Source organism: Cervus canadensis, chromosome 6 (genome assembly GCF_019320065.1).
Source record: "Cervus canadensis isolate Bull #8, Minnesota chromosome 6, ASM1932006v1, whole genome shotgun sequence".
NCBI lineage: Eukaryota > Metazoa > Chordata > Mammalia > Artiodactyla > Cervidae > Cervus > Cervus canadensis.
Window position 1 is genome coordinate 47833785 of NC_057391.1, and position 21311 is coordinate 47855095.

Sequence of the window (21311 nt, forward strand, 5' to 3'; positions counted from 1 at the left end):
TCTCTTCAAAAGATAATTGTCTCTTTAAACCAAAACATTAGCAGTGTATTGTGGACTTCATCAGACATAAGTAAATAAAGTATGTGATGACAGTAGGAGGAGAGTAATGAAAATATAGTAATGTCAGATTTTTATACCTGAAGTGCTATAATATCATTTGAAGGTAGATTAAGTTAAAGACGTTTACTTATAGGCCCTAAAGCAACCACTAAAATAACCAGAGAGTTTTGCTAATAGGCTAGTGAAGAAATAAAAAGAGAATCATAAAAAAATAATTAATCCTGAGAAAGGAGAAGGAAGCAAAGAACAGATGGGACAAACATAAATAGCAATATGATAGACTTAAACTTAACCACATTAGTAAGTACTTTAAATGTAAATGATCTAAACACCCTAATTAAAAGATTGGACAAAAAAGCAAGACCCAACTCTATGCTGCCTACAATGAACTTGCACTAAATATGTAGGCACAAATAGGCTAAAAGGAAAAGGATGGAAGAGAAAGAGACCATGCTAGTCAAATAACAAAAAAAATGGGACTGGTTATATTAATACCAGACAAAGTAGATTTTAGAACAAAGAATAAAGAAGATCATCTGAAAATGATAAAGGAGTGAATTCTAAAAGGCACAAAATTATTAACATTTATGCACATAATAATAGAACTTCAAAAATCAATTAAGCAAAGAACTGCCAGGAGAAATTAGAAAAAGCCATAATCATAGACAGATTTCAGGGCCTTTCTGTTAGTAATAGTACAGGTAGGTAGAAAATCATGAAGGATATAGAAGATTAAACAACACTGTGAACCAATTGACCTGGTTGTTGTTTATGTAACACTGTACTCAGTATGTGCAGAGGTTGACATTTCTGGAATACTCATCCATTAACAGTAGAATATACATTCTTTTCAGCTGTGCATGAAACATTTGCAAGGATAGACCACATTCTTGGTCATAAAATAAATCTCAGTGTATTTAAAAGGATTGCCATACAAAGTATGTTCTCTGGGCATAGTAGAATTAATTTAGAGGTCAGTAACAGAAAGATATCTGAAAAATTCCTCATATTATAGAATCTAAATAACAGGCTTAATAGTATCTAAATAGCATATAGAATAGAATAGAATAGAATCTAAATAGCATATGAATTATAGAAGAAATTAAAAAGGAAATAAGAAAGTATATTGAAGAGAATGAAAATGGTAACACAGCATAACAAAATCTGTGGAATGCTGCTAAACAGTATTAAGGGGACACTTATAGCACCTGGATAGAAAAGAAAATAACTGAATACAGAAGTCTTAAATCATTGTTGTTCAGTTGCTCAGTCATGTCCGACTCTTTGAGACCCCAGGGACTGTAGCATGCCAGGCTTCTCTGTACTTCACTATCTCTTAGAGCTTGCTCAAACTCATGTCCATTGAGTCGGTGATGCCATCCAACCATCTCGTCCTCTGTCGTCCCCTTCTCCTCCTGTCTTCGGTCTTTCCCAGTATCAGGGTCTTTTCTCATGAGTCACCTCTTCCGATCATGTGGCCAAAGTATTGGAGCTTCAGCTTGAGAATCTGTCCTTCCAATGAATGAATATTCGGGACTGATTTCCTTTAAGATGAACTGATTTGACCTCTTTGCAGTCCAGTGGACTCTCAAGAGTCTTCTCTAACACTACAGTTTTTGAACATTCTGTTGTTTGAACATTCTTTGGCATTGCCTTTCTTTGGGATTGGAATGAAAACTTATATCAGTTGTCTTCACTAAAAAAAAATAGAGTGATTCAACTCAAAGAAAGTGGAAAAGCATCAATTCTTTGGCACTGAGCCTTCTTTATGGTCCAACTCTCACATCCATACATGACTACTGGAAAAACCATAGCTTTGACTAGACAGACCTTTGTTGGCATAGTAATGTCTCTGCTTTTTAATATGCTGTCTAGCTTGGTCATAGCTTTTCTTCCAAGGATCAATCGTCTTTTAATTTCATGGCTGCAGTCACTATCTGCAGTGGTTTTGGAGCCCAAGAAAATTAAGTCTGTCACTGTTTCCATTGTTTCCCCATCTATTTGCCATGAAGTGATAGGACCAGATGCCATGATCTTCGTTTTCTGAATGTTGAGTTTTAAGCCAGCTTTTTCACTCTCTTTCACTTTCATCAAGAGGTTCTTTAGTTCCTTTTTGCTTTCTGCCATAAGGGTGGTGTCATCTGCATATCTGACGTTACTGATGTTTCTCTCTGCAATCTTGATTCCAGCTTGTGCTTCATCCAGCCCAGCATTTCGCATGATGTACTCTGCATGTAAGTTAAATAAGCAGAGTGACAGTATAGAGTCTTGATGTACTCCTTTTCCAATTTGGAACCAGTCTGTTGTTCCATGTCCAGTTGTAACTTGTTACTTCTTGACCTGCATACAGGTTTTGCAGGAGGCAAATCAGGTGGTGTGGTATTCCCATCTCTTGAAGAATTTTCCACAGTGTTGTGATCCACACAGTCAAAGGCTTTAGCATAGTCAATGAAGCAGAAGTAGATGTTTTTCTGGAATTCTTTTGTGTTTTCAATGGTCCAGCGGATGTTGGCAATTTGGTCTCTGGTTCCTCTGCCTTTTCTAAATCCAGTTGGAACATCTGGAAGTTCTCAGTTCACATACTATTGAAGCCTAGCTTGAAGAATTTTGAGCATTGCTTTGCTAGTGTGTGAGATGAGTGTAACTGTGAAGTAGATAAATTTGTTCAGAAAATTGAAGAAGAGGTAATACTTTCAAAATGTTTTTTTGAACATTCTTTGGCATTGCCTTTCTTTGGGATTGGAATGAAAACTTATATCAGTTGTCTTCACTAAAAAAAAATAGAGTGATTCAACTCAAAGAAAGTGGAAAGAAAGAACTAGAGATCAAATTGAAAATTAAAAAATAGAAAGCAGAAAAATAGTGAAGGAAAATAAAAGGAAATAAAAGTTGGTTCTTGAGAAGATCAGTCAAATCAATAAATCTCTTAGCTATCTTGATTAGGACCCAAAGAGAGAAGATATAGATTACTGATAATCTGGAATGAGGGAGGTAACATTATTATAGATTCAGAAGATATTAAAAAACATAATAAGGGAATATTATGAGCAGTTTTATTTCCATAACTTCAAAAACTTGGGTGAAATGGACAAATTCTTACCAAAGATCACTCAAGAAATAGATAACCAGAAGAGCTGTTTATGTATCAAGTTGATGTCATTAATAACCTTTCACAAAGAAAACTCCAGGCTAAGATGGCTTCACTGGTGAATTCTATCAAACATTTAAGGAGGAAATAATACCAGTTGCACATGAATTTGTCCAGAAATTTGAGGAAGAGGTAATACTTTCAAAATGTTTTTTTATATTGGTACCAATACTTGACAAAGACAGTCCAAGAAAACTACAGACTAGTGTCTCTCGTGAACATACATAATAAGAATTCTAAACAAAATTTATCAAATCTAACACTATTACAAAACACATATTATATTATAGTATAATCAAGTTGGATTTATTGGTAATGCAAAGGTGGTTTAACATTAGAAAATCAACAGTTTTTAAAAAAATTGAAGTATAGCTGATTTACAATGTTAATTTCAGCTGTACAGCATAGTGATTCAGTTATACACATATATATGTAGTCTTTTTTTAAAATTGTTTCCCATTATGTTTATCATAGGATATTGAATACAGTTCCTTATACTATACAGTAGGACCTTCTTTCTCTCTTCAGTATATAATGGTTTGCCTCTGCTAACCTCAAGCTCCCACTTAATCCATCCCTCCTCCTTCCCCACCCTTGGCAGCCTCAAGTCTGTTCTCTGTGTCTGTGAGTCTGTCCACATATAAGTGATATCATATGGTATTTGTCTTTCTTTTTCTGACTTAAGTTCACTTAGTATGACATTCTCTAGTTCTATCCAAATGGCATTATTTTGTTCTCTTTTATAGCTAAGTCAGATTCCATTGTATACATGTAGCACAGCTTTATTCATCTATCTGTTGAGGGACATTTAAGTTGTTTCCATGTAGTGCTGCTGTGAATATAGGTGTGCATATATAGTCCTGATTTATAGTTTTGTACAGATATATGCCCCGGAGTAAGATTGCTGGATTATATGGAAATTCTAGTTTTACTTTTTTGAGGAATCTCCATACTATTCTTTGTATCTGTTGCATCAGTTTACATTCCTACCGACAGTGTAGGAGAGAGTTTCTTCTTTAGCATTTGTTATTTGTAGAGCTTAAAATTTTTTTTATATATTATTTGCTTTTGGTTTCACTTGGTATTCTTTGCCTCATGTGGGTTTTCTCTAGTGGTGGGAAAGAGGGGGCTAACCCTTTGTTGTGATACCAGGGCTTCTCATTGCTATGACTTGTTACAGAGCACAGGCTCTAGGACATGCGGACTCAGTAGCCGTGGCTCGGGAGCCCTAGAACATGGGCTTGGTAGTTGTGTTACACAGGCTTAGTTGCTCTGCAGCATGTGGAGTCTTCCCAGACCGGGGATCAAAGCTGTGTCCCCTGCATTGGCAGGCGGATTCTTTACCTGCTGAGCCATCAGGGGACCCCCAATAATTAGTGATGTTGAACATCTTTCCATGTGTCTGTTGGCCATCTGTACGTCTTCTTTGGAGAAATGTCTGTTTAGTTCTTCTACCCATGAGAATAAGTCAGTTTGATTTTACTTATTAATAAACTAAAAAGAAAAAAACATACAATCATCTTTTTAAAAAATTATTTACTTATTTTTATTGCAATATAGTTGATTTACAATGTTGTGCTAGTTTCAGGTGTATGTCCAAGTGATTCATTTATTCATAAATATATGTATATATATTTCAAATTATTTTCCCATATAGGTATAGTTCCTGGTGCTATAGAGTAAGTTTTTATTGATTATCTATTATAATCATCTTAATAGATGCAGACAAAGATCAACATCTCTTCCTGGTAGTTTTTATCAGCAAAGTTAAATAAAAGAGAACTTCCTCAGCTTGATTAAGGACGTCTTAGACAAACCTATGGCTAACATCAACACTTGTGTGTGTGGTTAAAATTCCCATTATAATAAGCTTTTAGGGACTTCCCTGGTGATCCAGTGGTTAAGACTCTGCTTCCACTTGCAGGAAGCACGGGTTTGATCCCTGGTCAGGAAACTAAATATGCTGTGTGACGTGACCACAAACAAAAACAAAAAATTAAAAAATGTTTATGAAAATAAAGTATTAAGATTGGTGAAACAGTTGTTTAATACAGAATAATTGTGGAATCATTTTAGAACTAAAATAAACCATGAAATGATATTAATTCAAACTGTTTATTTTTTGTAGGTCAGTATGGAAATCCTTTAAATAAATACATTAGACATTATGAAGGATTATCATATGATGTGGATTCATTACACCAAAAACACCAGCGTGCCAAAAGAGCAGTCTCACATGAGGACCAGTTTTTACGCCTAGATTTTCATGCTCATGGAAGGTAAGTAAATTTATTGCTGATTGTGTCTGAAGTTCCAGTGTGTTCAATGTATGTTAAGAGAAGAAATTTATACCTTTAATTTTCCTTCTCTAATGGAATAGTCCCCATTTGTAAATTCAGCCTACACTGGAATTTGGTGTGTACATGAAAAATTGTTTTCTTTTAAAACAGATTGCCCTTTTTATATTGTTAAGGAAACAGTCACATTTAAATGTTTTTAAGTTCATGAATCAGATCCTCAGTTGTGTTAGTAGAGGATATGTCTTTAAAGAAGAGTCTGTGTTTGTGATTTCCAACTATCTTTTATGTGTTTTATGGCCTATATGTCTATTCCCTGGTGCCAGCAGTGAAGGTAGCTGGTTGTAGGCCATTGAATGCCATTTAATTTCTCATTAACTCAATTTTATCAGCTCTAACATGACAACTGGTAGACAGATGACCTACTGTACTGCTTAATTCTCAGTATAGTTAAGGCATAAAATGCAGGGAGCCAAGGGAGGGAGGTAAAAATCACATTTATTTAGTGCTGTTGTGTTCCACGTACAAGAACATAGATGCTTTATGTGTATTTTCTTATTTACTCTCTCAACATCCAAACAAAGTAAATCTTTTTATATCCAAGGAAACTTAAGACTCAGAGAAGTTAAATAGCTTCTTTAAAGTTATGTAACCCAGGGACTTCCCAGGTGGTCCAGTGGTTAAGATTCTGTTCCCAATGTAAGGGGCATAGGTTTTATCCCTGATCCAGCAACTACAATCCTGTATGCTGTACAGTGCGGCCAAAAAAAAAGTTAATAGCACAGATTTGACCCAGATCTGGCTGACTGAAAACCCTATATTTTTCTCTTTGTCTGTTCAGTTCAGTTCAATTGCTCAGTTGTGTACGACTCTTTGCGACCCCATGAAACGCAGCACGCCAGGTCTCCCTGTCCATCACCAACTCCCGGAGTTTACCCAAACTCCATTGAGTCGGTGCTGCCGTCCAGCCATCTCATCCTCGGTCGTCCCCTTCTCCTGCCTTCAATCTTTCCCAGCATCAGGGTCTTTTCAGATGAGTCAGCTCTTCGCATCAGGTGGCCAAAGTATTGGAGTTTCAGTTTCAACATCAGTCCTTCCAATGAACACCCAGGACTGATTTCCTTTAGAATGGACTGGTTGGATCTCCTTGCAGTCCAAGGGAGTCTCAAGAGTCTTCTCCAACACCACAGTTCAAAAGCATCAATTCTTCTGCGCTCAGCTTTCTTTATAGTCCAACTCTCACATCCATACATGACTACTGGAAAAACCATAACCTTCACGAGATGGACCTTTGTTGACAAAGTATTGTCTCTGCTTTTTAATATGCTGTCTAGGTTGGTCATAACTTTCCTTCCGAGGAGTAAGCGTCTTTTAATTTCATGGCTGCAGTCACCATCTGCAGTGATTTTGGAGCCCAAAAAAATAAAGTCTTTCACTGTTTCCCCATGTATTTGCCATGAAGTGATGGGACCGGATGCCATAATCTTAATTTTCTGAATGTTGAGCTTTAAGCCAACCTTTTCACTCTCCTTTTTCACTTTTATCAAGAGGCTTCTTAGTTCTTCTTCACTTTCTGCCATAAGGGTGGTGTCATCTGCATATCTGAGGTTATTGCTATTTCTCCCGACAATCTTGATTCCAACTTACGCTTCTTCCAGCCCAGCATTTCTCATGATGTACTCTGCATATAAGTTAAATAAGCAGGGTGACAATATACAGCCTTGACGTACTCCTTTTCCTGTTTGGAACCAGTCTGTTGTTCCATGTCCAGTTCTAACTGTTGCCTCCTGACCTGCATGTAGGTTTCTCAAGAGGGAGGTCAGGTGGTCTGTTATTCCCATCTCTTTCAGAATTTTCCACAGTTTATTGTGGTCCACAGAGTCAAAGGCTTTGGCACAGTCAATAAAGCAGAATTAGATGTTTTTCTGGAACTCTCTTGCTTTTTTGATGATCCAGCAGATGTTGTCAATTTGATCTCTGGTTCCTCTACCTTTTCTAAACCCAGCTTGAACATCTGGAAGTTCACACTTCACGTACTGTTGAAGTCTCGCTTGGAGAATTTTGAGTGTTTCTTTACTATCGTGTGAGATGAGTGCAATTGTGTGGTAGTTTTAGCATTCTTCGTCATTCCCTTTCTTTGGGATTGGAATGAAAACTGACCTTTTCCAGTCCTGTTGCCACTGCTGCATTTTCCAGATTTGCTGGCATATTGAGTGCAGCACTTTCACAGCATCATCTTCTAAGATTTGAAATAGCTTAAGTGGAATTCCATCACCTCCACATGCTTTGTTCGTAGTGATACTTCCTAAGGCCCGCTTGACTTCACATTCCAGGATGTCTGGCTCTAGGTGAGTGATCACACCATTGTGATTATCTGGGTCATTAATATCTTTTTTGTACAGTTCTTCTGTATATTCTTGCCACCTCTTCTCTTAATATCTTCTCCTTGTGTTAGGTCCATACCATCTGTCCTTTATTGAGCCCATCTTTGCCTGAAATGTTCCCTTGTTATCTCTCATTTTCTTGAAGAGATCTCTGGTCTTTCCCATTTTATTGTTTTCTCTATTTCTTTGCACTGATCACTGAGGAAGGCTTTCTTATCTCTCTTTTCTATTCTTTGGCACTCTGCATTCAGATGGGTGTATCTTGGTATATCTTTCCTTTTCTCCTTTGCTTTTCGCTTCTCTTATTTTCACAGCTATTTGTAAGGCCTCCTGATGCAGCCACTTTTTTTTTTTTTTTTTGCATTTCTTTTTCTTCAGGATGGTCTTGATCCCTGTCTCCTGTATAATGTCATGAATCTCTGTCCATAGTTTATCAGGCACTGTGTCTATTAGATCGATGTCCCTTCAATCTGTTTCTCACTGTATAATTGCAAGGGATTTAATTTTGGTCATACCTGAATGGTCTAGTGGTTTTCCCTACTCTCTTCAATTTAAGTCTGAATTTGGCAATAAGCGGTTCATGATCTGAGCCACAGTCAACTCCTGGTCTTGTTTTTGCTGACGGTATAGAGCTTCTCCATCTTTGGCTGCAAAGAATATAATCAATCTGATTTTGGTGTTGACCATCTGGTGATGTCCATGTGTAGAGTCTTCTCTTGTGTTCTTGGAACAGGGTGCTTGCTATGACCAGTGTGTTCTCTTGGCAAAACTCTATTAGCCTTTGCCTTACTTCATTCTGTACTCCAAGCCCAAATTTGCCTGTTACTCCAGGTGTTTCTTGACTTCCTACTTTGGCATTCCAGTCCCCTATAATGAAAAGGGCATCTTTTTTGGGTGTCAGTTTTAAAAGGTCTTGTAGGTCTTCATAGAACCATTCAACTTCAGCTTCTTCAACATTACTGTTCAGGGCATAGACTTGGATTACCATGATATTGAATGGTTTGCCTTGGAAATGAACAGAGATCATTCTGTTGTTGTGGAGATTGCATCCAAGTACTGCATTTCGGAGTCTATTGGTGACTGTGATGGCTACTCCATTTCTTCAAAGGGATTCTTGCCCACAGTAGTAGATATAATGGTCATCTGAGTTAAATTCACCCATTCCAGTCCATTTTAGTTCACTGATTCCTAAAATGTCAACGTTCACCTTTGCCATCTCCTGTTTGACCACTTCCAATTTGCCTTGATTCATGGACCTAACTTTCCAGGTTCCTATGCAATATTGCTATTTATAGCATCGGACCTTGCTTGTATCACCAGTCCCATCCACAGCTGGGTGTTGTTTTTGCTTTGGGTTCATCTCTTCATTCTTTCTGGAGTTATTTCTCCATTGATCTCCAGTAGCATCTTGGGCACCTACCAGTCTGGGGAGTTCATGTTTCAGTGTCCTATCTTTTTTGCATTTTCATACTCTTCATGGGGTTCTCAAGGGAAGAACACTTAAGTGGTTTGACATTCCCTTCTACAGTGGACCACATTTTGTCAGAACTGTCCACCAAGACCCGTCTGTCTTCATAAATTAATTCAAAAATTCTTTGCAAATTAATTCAACTCAATTCTAAACTTATTTTGTTCCACTTCCCAAGATCACGTGTCTGTTTCGTTCAGAATGAGCTTCTCATTGTTGAGTATATCATACATAGGTTTGTTCCCTGTGTTATTTATCTTAAATAAATTCTGATCCTCTTTTAATGCACAATTCAATATCTGTTTCTTTGAAGTTTTATTTACACCTTACTCTGAACTTCTAAATTACTTATGTGTACCATTGGCATTTGACTCAATATCTCTTCCTGTGTTTATTTCTTGTTTATTTTTCTGTAACTGTTTTCTTCCTCATAGGCAAGATATCTGCTCCTATTTAGTGTGTCCACTATTTGCCATTATATTACAGATACTCAAGAAAGATTTTAATGGATGGAAAAATAAGATTATAAGAAATGTTGTGATACTTAAAGTATTTTGCAAATCGAAGTAAATAGTTTACTTAATTTCCATATTAGAAAGCAATGATCATTATAGAAAAAGCACTTTCAAGTTATATTTCTACTTTGATATGAAGGAGAAAAAAGTTTATTTTAGGATCTGAGCTTTGAGATAAAAATTTTGATTATGGCAATTCATATACATTTTTATGACCCTTAACCTGAGAGAAAATTTTAATTACCCATTCGTATTGGTACCATGAAATTGTAAGCAGTCTTTTATCCTTCCTGTTTTTAGTGGCTATCTCAAAATAAATTTAATGCTATATTGCAAATGTGGTGTGACTGCCAAAAGGAAAAGTAGAGATTCTAGCTGCCTTTGGTTTGGATATCACATTTCTATTCCATTGCTAGATTTTTATTAACTCCATTTTATATTTCATATTGAACATATGGCAAAACCAAATCTTAGATCCTTCTGCTTTTTTTTGAATGTGTGTTAGAGTAACTGAGAGAGTGTGCAAGTACACGCTTTTATTTAGTCATCCTAATAGAAGCTTCAAGATGAACGTCAGTCATTGCATAGGAAGAAAAGTGATATGGTGCTTTACAGATAGAATGCTATTGATGTTCAAAGGAGGGAGAACTCATTGAGGCACTCAGAAAGAACCTGGAACCAAGAAATCTCATTCTGTGTATAAGTGGTTATCCTAGGTACTTTTAACAGAAATCTATTTAGTTAATTATATACATGAACTGCATTTTCTAGAATAGATTTGAATTTAGAAAATTTATTTTTTTGTCTCAATTATTATCCTTGTATAGTCACACTGTCTCAGAGTTTGTGCCCTAAAACACGGTTATTGTCACTACCTTCTAACATACTTTAGTTAAAAATGTGATGATCTGATAGTTTTATTTCTCTTTTTCCTTGAAATAGACTTGTAAAAGTGACCTCTATAAGTATAATTACAGATTTTCTACTAAGTCTCTTCTCCTACCCAACCATATACAGAATGTTAGTTTGGGATATAAGCACAGCTTCTTTGGAGTGTGGGTATGTGAGTATGTGTGCATATATGTCAGTATTTAAGTTATTCTTTGTTCTGTTTGTTTTCATGCCTAGGCACACGAACACACTTCTTTCAACCTGTCTTCCAAGTTTCCTAAAAAAGAAAGGACATACCCATGGCTAATTCATGTCAATGTATGGCAAAAACCACTACAGTATTGTAAAGTAATTAGCCTCCAATTTAAATAAATAAATTAATTAAAAAAATAAAAAATAAAAAGAAACTTGTTCAATGTCAAAAAAAAAAAAAAAGTGTGTACCATACCCCAGGTTTACAAATATCAGTGAAGAAATGTCAAGGTTCTTTAAGCCTAAAGGCCATTTTTGACAATTCTATGAAAAAGCATTGTTCTTTTCTTCCCCCTTGCAGTTTTATTGAGATTTAATTGACATGGGGGCTTCTCTGGTGACTCAGTGAGAATTTGCTTGCAGTGTAGGAGATGTGGGTTCGATCCCTGGGTCAGGAAGATCCCCTGGAGGAGGGCATAGCAATCCACTCCAAGATTCTTGCCTGGAGAATCCCATGGACAGAGGAGCTTGGTGGGCTATGGTCCACAGGGTTGCAGATTTGGACATGACTGAAGCCACTGAGCATACACACACGCACTCTATAAATTTAAGGTGTATAGCATAATAGTTTGACTCATATACATCATGAAATTTCAGTTTTTCTTATGTGTGTGTGTGTATTTTTTTTTTTTTTTTTGTACTAGATAGAGAAAGGAGAATTGTGGTAATTAGGAGACAGATTGGTGTTCCCCTGTGACCTGACATGTGTTATCCAGTGACTTCTTTTGAGCCTTAGTTTGCTCATTAGTAAAACCTTGACGTTTGGATGAGATGATGTTTAAGGCCTCTTCTGCTTTAAAATTCTACAAAATACATTAGTAACACCCAAATAACTGAATTAAAAAAGAAAACAAAAAACCTCAAATACTATTGCACTCATCTCACACGCTAGTAAAGTAATGCTCAAAATTCTCCAAGCCAGGCTTCAGCAATATGTGAACCATGAACTTCAGATGTTCAAACTGGGTTTAGAAAAGCCAGAGCACACAGAGATCAAATTGCTAACATCTGCTGGATCATCAAAAAAGCAAGAGAGTTCCAGAAAAACATCTAATTCTGCTTTATTGACTGTGCCAAAGCCTTTGACTCTGTGGACCACAATAAACTGTGGAAAATTCTGAAAGAGATGGGAATAACAGACCACCTGACCTCCCTCTTGAGAAACCTATATGCAGGTCAGGAGGCAACAGTTAGAACTGGACATGGAACAACAGACTGGTTCCAAACAGGAGAAGGAGTACATCAAGGCTGTATATTGTCACCCTGCTTATTTAACTTATATGCAGAGTACATCATGAGAAATGCTGGGCTGGAAGAAGCGTAAGTTGGAATCAAGATTGTCGGGAGAAATATTAATAACCTCAGACATGCAGATAACACCCCCCTTATGGCAGAGTGAAGAAGAACTAAGAAGCCTCTTGATAAAAGTGAAAGAGGAGAGTGAAAAGGTTGGCTTAACGCTCAACATTCAGAAGACTAAGATCATGGCATCCAGTCCCATCACTTCATGGCAAATGCATGGGGAAACTGTGGAAACAGTGAAAGACTTTATTTTTTTGGGCTCCAAAATCACTGCAGATGGTGACTGCAGCCATGAAATTAAAAGACGCTTACTCCTTGGAAGGAAAGTTATGACCACCCTAGATAGCATGTTAAAAAGCAGAGACATTACTTTTCCAACTACGGTCCGTCTAGTCAAGGCTATTGGTCGTTTTTCCAGTAATCATGTATGGATGTGAGAGTTGGACTATAAAGAGAGCTGAGCCCTGAAGAATTGATGTTTTTGAACTGTGGTGTTGGAGAAGACTCTTGAGACTCCTTTGGACTGCAAGGAGATCCAACCAGTCCATCCTCTAGGAGATCAATCCTGAATGTTCATTGGAAGGACTGATGTTGAAGCTGAAACTCCAATACTTTGGCCACCTGATGTGAAGAGCTGAGGCATTTGAAAAGACCCTGATGTTGGGAAAGACTGAAGGCAGGAGGAGAAGGGGACGACAGAGGATGAGATGACTGGATGGCATCACCTACTCAATAGAGATGAGTTTGGTTAAACCTCGGGAGTTGGTGATGGACAGGGAGGCCTGGTATGCTGCAGTCCTTGGGCTCGCAAAGAGCTGGATACGACTGAGTGACTGAACTGAACTGAGGTGTAATAAACTATTTTTCTGGCTCTTTGTTTAATTTTTTTGGTACATAATCAGTAAATCAAAGCTCGTTTTTATCTAATATATGATTTGCATATAGTATAGAAGATTTCAAATTTTATCTAAATGTAGTATAATATTTTAGAGTACTTATATACTCTAAAACCAGTAGTTTTTTCTAGTGTTGACAATATTCCTATTATTCCTGCAGCCTCAATTGTACATTTCCAAGCTATTAAATGGTCTGATACTTGATTTGAAATTTGCTTTGCTGTTTGAGACTTAGGTTCTGACATCCTCTGATATATAAGGATGTCGAGAATGTAGTCCAGGTAACTTGTAAAAGGCATAGATATCTCCATGACTGGAGTTGGGTTAGTCAGGTAGCGTCTTAGACTTGATCTTTGACATATCTTGAGCAGGGTAATGGAAACCCAGGACCCTTTTAACTCTGTAGACAAACCAGCACACTTAAGAAGAAGAGATAAGAATCTGGACAGCACAAATGGATGCCAACTCATGAGAAATAGAATAAATTTGAATTGTGTAAAAATGCTGTTGTTTTGGATATGGAAAGAGTTTTGAGAAGTTTTAAATTTAATCTATGAAAATCTATTGCACTTAAATCTCTTCCAGCAAAAGTTAAGCAAGCTACAGGAAAAATTTTGCAGGGAGAATGGTATTTCTTTGGACCTACTTTATGTCAGGTACAGTGCCTTTTGGCATAGACTTCATTTCATACCACTCTGTCTCAGCAGTGGATTTTCTAAGATAGCCTATTCTTCATGCTTACACAGATAATAAAAGCCTAACATATATCTTTTAAAAGCTCTGAAGGCTACACTGGCTACTTGAATTACTTACTAAAATAAGAATAGGAAGAGCTTCGTTGTGTTCATGTAATTTTGTGTTGAAGAAGTTAAATTGAGAGCTGATGATTGCTCTGAACTTAGCTTCTTAGATAAGATTTAAACATGAAGCATTTTTATTTTACATGTTTTTAAGCACAAAGTAGGATTTATGTAAAAGAGAGGATGAATTTTTAAAAAAAACTTAAACTGAGCTTCCTACCTTTTTGAGAAGGGAATGGAAATAAGAGTGTAAAAATGTTTTTCTGACTGTTTTTAGTTCTTTGGAAAGTTGATCTAAAACAGGCTTGTATCTGATAGCATATTGAATGTCAGAGTTTCTAGAGTCGGTGACCTAGACACATAAATGTCAGAAATTAGGTATATGCCTAGTAGGAAAGCCCAGCCATCATTCTTCAGTTACAGTCCTCAGTTGTAAGTTATATTTCACACTAAAATGTTGCATTTGCAGTATGGTCTTTTGTGAAGTAAGCTCCCCAACTCAGACTAAATTCAGATTCATAGCCAACTTTGTTTTTTTTCTGTTCTTTAAGTGACTAAGCCCCCTCTAAGTTGTTATGTTGTCTCTTAAAAGCATGGCAAGGATTTTGTATGACTAATGTTTATCCTATTTCACTATACCTGAAAATCCTTTATATTAATATAATTGTGTTGAATAGATATGTTTAGTTTATTGGTAACATTATGCCTGCTTGGTTGTTTTATTAAGTGTCAGTGAAATCTTTTAAGTAATATTTTATTTTATTTATTTTATTTTATTTTTTGTAAGTAATGTTTTAGAACATTAAAGCATTAAATAGGTTTAAAAAATCTTTGATAATTGTGTATACACTTCCTATTTGAAGTAGCTTCTGGATACCAAGAGTCCTCACTTGGTTGTATTATAACCTCTTCAAGCTTTTTTCTGCTTTTTTAGATGGGAATATATTTCTGATATTTGTTCCTAAGGATAAACTTGAATTGTTGTGTGCATCTCTGAAATTTTTTTAAGTTCTAGTCACTTTGTACTAGTTAAGTTCCAAAATAGTCTGTACTGGGAGAATAATGCTGAAACAAGGACTAGCATATCGGGAATCTTAAATCTTAGACAAATAATTGTGTTACGTAGTAGCTGTACTTGTCTTTTTCTTTTTTTAAACCCTAAATCACAAATTCTGTTAAATGGAATTTTGATCCTTGGATCGAAAGAACAAATATATTGTATATTTCCTTTATTTTTATTTAAGCTCCAAGAGATGTTTCTCTAGTTTTAATATGCCATAGTTTACTAAGTCCACTTGTATGTTTTATTTGAATCCTTTCATTGTTTTATATATTTATTAAGCATTCAATGTATTTCAGGTACTTCTGTTTACTTTTATTTTAGTTTTGGTTGTGCCACGTGGCTTGCAGGAACTTAGTTCCCCAACCAGAGGTTGAACCTGAGCCCCTGGCAGTAGAATTGCCACTGTAGAAGTGCCAGTTCTCACCACTAGATTGCCAGGGAATTCCCTTTCAGGCACTTTTAGTAGCTGCTAGGAGTAGAGAGGTTGAAAAAGAGAAGTTCTTACTGTTCAGGAGTTTATGGACTCATGAGAAATAGACGTATTATATCAGGAATGACAGCTGTGATGAATGTTAAGAATGTTTTCATAGATTGCTGTGGGAGCATAGGGGAATGCCATCTTGTCTGGAGGTCAGGGAAGGCCACTGGTCATAGAAAATGAGTTTAAATGGACCCTGGAAGGATGACTAAAGAAGGTGATTAGACAGAAGAAATAGCATGTGTGAAGATACTGAGACGAAGGAATTTCAGTATGGCTGGTTCCTAAGATGTGAGGGAGAATGGTTTTTAATTAGGCTGAAATAAGCAGGAGCCATATCTTTGAGAGTGTATGTAAGTCATGGTGATAGTTTTTTTACTTAGCCATGGAATGTTTCCAATGGTAAGTAACTTTATGAGGTAAAAAAGTCTGGTCTGGCTGCAGATAAAGAATAGTTTGGAAAGGAGTAACGTTAAAGGCATTAAGACATCCTCATGAGAAGTGGTAGCCTGAATTAGGATGGTACTAGAGATGATGAGGAAAGCTGAGCGCCGAAAATTGATGCTTTTGAACTATGGTGTTGGAGAAGACTCGAGAGTCCCTTGGACTGCAAGGAGATCCAACCAGTCCATCCTAAAGGAGATCAGTCATGGGTGTTCATTGGAAGGACTGATGCTGAAGCTGAAACTCCAATACTTTGGCTACCTCATGCGAAGAGTTGACTCATTGGGAAAGACCCTGATGCTGGGAGGGATTGGGGGCAGGAGGAGAAGGGGACAACAGAGGATGAGATGGCTGGATGGCATCACCGACTCGATGGGCATGAGTTTGAGTAAACTCCGGGAGTTGGTGATGGACAGGGAGGCCTGGCGTGCTGTGATTCATGGGGTCGCAAAGAGTTGGACACGACTGAGCGACTGAACTGAACTGACTTAGAGATGATGAAAGAGAGTGGATAAATGTGAGAGATATTTTGAAGGTAGAATTTATTGGGCATGGTTGATACATATTGCGGTCCTAAGAGAAGGAGTCGAGGATGACCTTTTCTAGTTTGAGCAACTGAGTGACCGCTGGAGCCATTTACTGAGATACGATACTGGAACAGCTATAAGTTTTGAGGAGAAGTCAGAAGTTCAGGTTTGAATATGTTACGTGAAGTTTATCAAGAGGGCCCAGTTGCTGAAGTGCTGCTGAACAAATTTTAAGTTGTAAGTGGAGGAGGGGGTGAAAAAACTGAAGAGTGGTAAGAAAAGTAGAAAACCTGAGAGCATAATACCTAGAAGCCAGGGGGAAAAGTGTTTAGAGGAAGAGAGTGGTTAATTGTTGCTTTTTGCTTTTGTCTTGCTAAACATTACCAGTATTCCTAGTCCATGTTACTGATCCTTTGAATTTCTCTAGTTTTGTTTGATCTCACTGATCTAGTTATGCAAAGTAATTCAAATTTGGGGACTTCATAGTCATGTATAAGGGTAAAGAAGTAACATTTTTTTGTTTGAATTTCTAATGATTCATGATAATAACTAGTGTGTCTTTGGGCATTTTGGTTAAAAGAGCATATTGGGCCAGTATCTTTGAGAAACCATCTATGCTAATTCTCTGGTGATTGAATGCAAGAATCTGGTTATTTTTTTAGTATAGCTTGGCTAGTTTTTTCCTAAATGTAAGAAATACAAACACATTTTAATTGTCCATAATAAAATTGTTCTCACATGACTCCTCCAATTTTTTAATGTTTTGCTTTCAGCAGTAGCTTACTCATACCTGTTATTAAACTCAGTGAGCCTTTCACATTGTTCATCTTAGAGACTTCAGAGGTTACTCTGTCCAACTTGGATGACATTTTGGAGACATGGTCAGTCATTCAACTTCACTTGTGTATATTTTAAGTCCCCAAATAGGAGATTTTACTCATACTTTCTGTGAATGTTTAAAAATCTGCTTTATTAAAACCTTTGCTACAAAGGTACGTCTAGTCAAAGCTATGGTTTTTCCAGTAGTCATGTATGAATGTGAGAGTTGGACTACAAAGAAAGCTGGGTGCCAAAGAATTGATGCTTTTGAACTGTGGTGTTGGAGAAAACTCTTGAGAGTCCCTTGGACTGCAAGGAGATCCAACCAGTCCATCCTAAAGGAACTCAGTACTGAATATTCATTAGAAGGACTGATGTTGAAGCTGAAACTCCAATACTTTGGCCACCGGATGAGAAGAACTGACTCCTTGGAAAAGACCCTGATGCTGGGAAAGATTGAAGGCAGGAGGAGAAGGAGATGTCAGAGGATGAGGTGGATGGATGGCATCACCGACTCGATGGACATGAGTTTGAGCAAGCTCTGGGAGTTGGTGATGGACAGGGAAGCCTGGTGTGCTGCAGTCCATGGGGTCGCTAAGAGTCAGACACGAGCATGAGTGCCTGAACTTAGAACTTACTTTCTTTCTTAGGCTTTTTCTTATTTCTTGTTTTAACAAACTCCCTGATGATAAGATGATGGTGTTGTCTTCTTAAGTTCTTGTTACTTCATCATCAGCCGGTTATTCACAGTTTATCAGTATTAAATCTCAAGTAGAAGTTCTCATCATTGTGTTCCTTTTCTTTTAGAGGTTGATATTATCAGCAAAGCAAAATAAAAAAGCTGTTAAACACTTTGTTGTAGCAGAATGGCAGTAGCTTTTCTTCATCAGAAACTCTACCTTAAGTGGGAGGGAGGCTGAGGATAAGAATTCAGTGTTTCAAGAGAACAGCATCGAAACATGTATATTATCTAGGGTGAAACAGATCACCAGCCCAGGCTGAATGCATGAGACAAGTGCCCGGGCCTGGTGCACTGGGAAGACCCAGAGGAATCCGGTGGAGAGGGAGGTGGGAGGGGGGATCGGGATGGGGAATACTTGTAAATCCATGGCTGATTCGTGTCAATGTATGACAAAAACCACTACAATATTGTAAAGTAATTAGCCTCCAACTAATAAAAATAAATGAAAAAAAAAAAAAAGAGAGAGAATTCAGTGTAGAACCCAGTTACCCAAATAAAAGGAGACCTGAACTGCTTGTGTGGTTGCAGTTGAATGAGAAGAGCCCGGGAGTGGGGCTTGGAGGAGGGGTTTGAATCTTCAAGCCTCCCTGGATGTGGAAGGGTTACAAGGGCAGAAAAATGTTATGGGAGTAGAATCCTTGAGGAGCATGGGGGAGGAGACGGCAAGTTTTATCTTTTAAAAGGAGAGATTTGAGATTATGAGAATGTGCAGCAGGATGACAAGTCCCCTTTCTCTCACATCCCACAACGGGCACAGGGAATATTGTAGTTTAAAGAAATATATTCATGGAGATGTTTTAGACAGTGTTTGTCACGTAAAGAATAACTTGCTGGCTGCCCAGGTCTTCATTAATTGAACAAAGATTTTGATCTCTTCTGTGTGCTATATTCTATTTTCTTACCATATCTCCTCCCCTCCCCCCTCTATATACCACTTCAGCCCAAGTGATTTTTCCCTGACACGCAGTGTGTGTAGTTCTTCTGCTCACAGCTCTTTCCCACCTCCACTCCATAGCCACATGGCTCTTTTTTTTTTTTTTTTTAGTCACATGGCCCTTGAGCCTCCATTTCATTCAAATCTCTGCTCAAATGTCATCCATTCAGAGAAATCTTGCCTGCCACCCTTCGTAAAGTAGCACCTTCTTTCCTTCTACCATTCTGTCCTTTTATCCTGCTTTGTTTCTCATCATAGCACTTAACTGCTACAAACTTCAGTTTTAGTTTCACTTTTATCTTCCTTGGTAATTCTTGAGGAATCTTATATGTTTATTTTTGCTTATTTGGGGCAATCTGTCTACCTCGGGACCATTAGTAAAGCCTGGAACTGTGTTTTCCAAACTATAGAGTCCTAGAATTTCTGTGGAGAATGCTTCAGGTTTGGCCCAAAAGCATACACACGGGCTAACTGTTCTTTCCCTTTCTATCAACCTCTTATGTTTTATCCTTTTTCAGGGGGGCAGGGGGTGGTGGCTTCTTTAAGATAATTTGAAAAAGGACTTTTCTGTTTCAAAAAGTGTGCTATTTGACTCACAGTAATATTTGCTGTGATTAATACTGGCAACATGTCTTACAAAAATAATTTGAATGCAGACTCTTTCAAGCATTTTTATGAAGAAGAATGTGAATGTTACAGGGATAGAATACCTAGAAACGTCTATTTTCTAAAGAAGGCCTGTTAAGTCCTGTTTTATTTCTAGGGGTCATTCTCCAGGCCTGTGACAAACCTGTCCTGTTTAGACACAGTAGACCTCTCTGGGACTGCCAGATCACTCAAACATACTTGGAAGCAAAGCTTTTGCTCTCAGATTTCTTTCCCCAGTTAACAATGTACTTCATTAGCTGAGGCTTTTTTGTCCTATTAGGTTGGTACAAAAGTAATTGCGGTTTTGGACCATGAATTTTAAATCATTATAACTAGGCTCAAACACATCTTTATTAATCAAAATAGGAACCATTACAATCAACATATTTTTGCCAATGAGAAGTAAGTTTGTTTATTCCTGTAGTGTAAAAATCTGTGTCTTGGGATTTGACAATCTCTTGGAAAGCATTTTCTGCTTTCTGCTGGTTGTGGAAGCGTTTTCCCTGCAAAAGTTGTCAAGATGCTTGAAGAAGTGGTAGTGAATTGGTGAGAGGTCAGGTGAATATGGTGGATGAGGCAAAACTTTGTAGCCCAATTTGTTCAACTTTTGAAATGTTGGTGTGCGACATGTTGGTCAGGCATTGTTGTTGGGAAGAATTGGGCCCTTTCTATTGACCAATGCCGGCTGCAGGTGTTGCAGTTTTTGGTGCATCTCATCGATTTGCTGAGCATATTTCTCAGATGCAATGGTTTCATCAGGATTCAGAAAGCTGTAATGGATCAGACTGGCAGCAGATCACCAGAGACCATGACCTTTTTTGGTGCAAGTTTAGCTTTGAGAAGTGCTTAGGAAGTTTTGCTTGGTCCAGCTACTGAGCTGGTCATCACTGGTTGTTGTAAACGATCCACTTTTCATTGCATATCACAGTCTAATCAAGAAATGGTTTGTCATTGTTGTGTAGAATAAGAGATGACAACACTTCAAAACTTTCTTGAGTTGCAGTCAGCTCATGAGGCACCCAGTAACCTAGCCTTTTCACCTTTCCAGTTTGCTTCAAATGCCAAATGACCATAGGATGGTTGATGTTGAGTTCTTCGGCAGTTTGCCATGTAGTTGTAAGAGGATCACCTTCAGTGATGGCTCTCAGTTGGTGCTCGTCAACTTCTGATGGCTGGCCACTATGTTCTTCATCTTTGAGGCTCTAGTCTTTGCAAAACTTCTTGAATCATCACTGCACTGTACATTCATTAGCAGTTCCTGGGTCAAACGCATTGTTGATGATGCGTGAGTTGTCTCTGCTGTTTTACAACCCATTTTGTACTGGATTAAAAAAAATAGCTCAAATTTGCTTTTTGTTTAATGTCATTTCTGTAATCTAAAATAAACAGCAAAAAGTAAGTCATTAGCAGAAAAACATGAAGTGAGAAATGCCATTAAAATGATGTATAACATAACCACATTTATTTAAGAATATATTCCAATATCAAATGGCAGAGTTTCACAATGATGCAAAATTGCAATTTTGCACCAGCCCTAATACCATGACCAGTTCGAGGGATGCATCTTTAGCTATTGCTGGTTTCTTCTGAGAGTCAGAGCCATATACTATCTTTAGCCTATAATAATGTGAGGGAAAAGACAA

At 37.5% G+C, this 21311-nt stretch overlaps 1 protein-coding gene across 1 annotated transcript in view; it reads left to right on the forward strand.

The window, feature by feature from the left end:
• ADAM10 (ADAM metallopeptidase domain 10) overlaps positions 1 to 21311 on the forward strand; it is a 142054-nt gene that overhangs the window by 32642 nt on the left and 88101 nt on the right. Inside the window, exon 2 of the mRNA XM_043471836.1 lies at positions 5337 to 5487. Within this exon, the coding sequence (XP_043327771.1) occupies positions 5337 to 5487 (151 nt within the window). The remainder of the gene's footprint in view (positions 1 to 5336; positions 5488 to 21311) is intronic.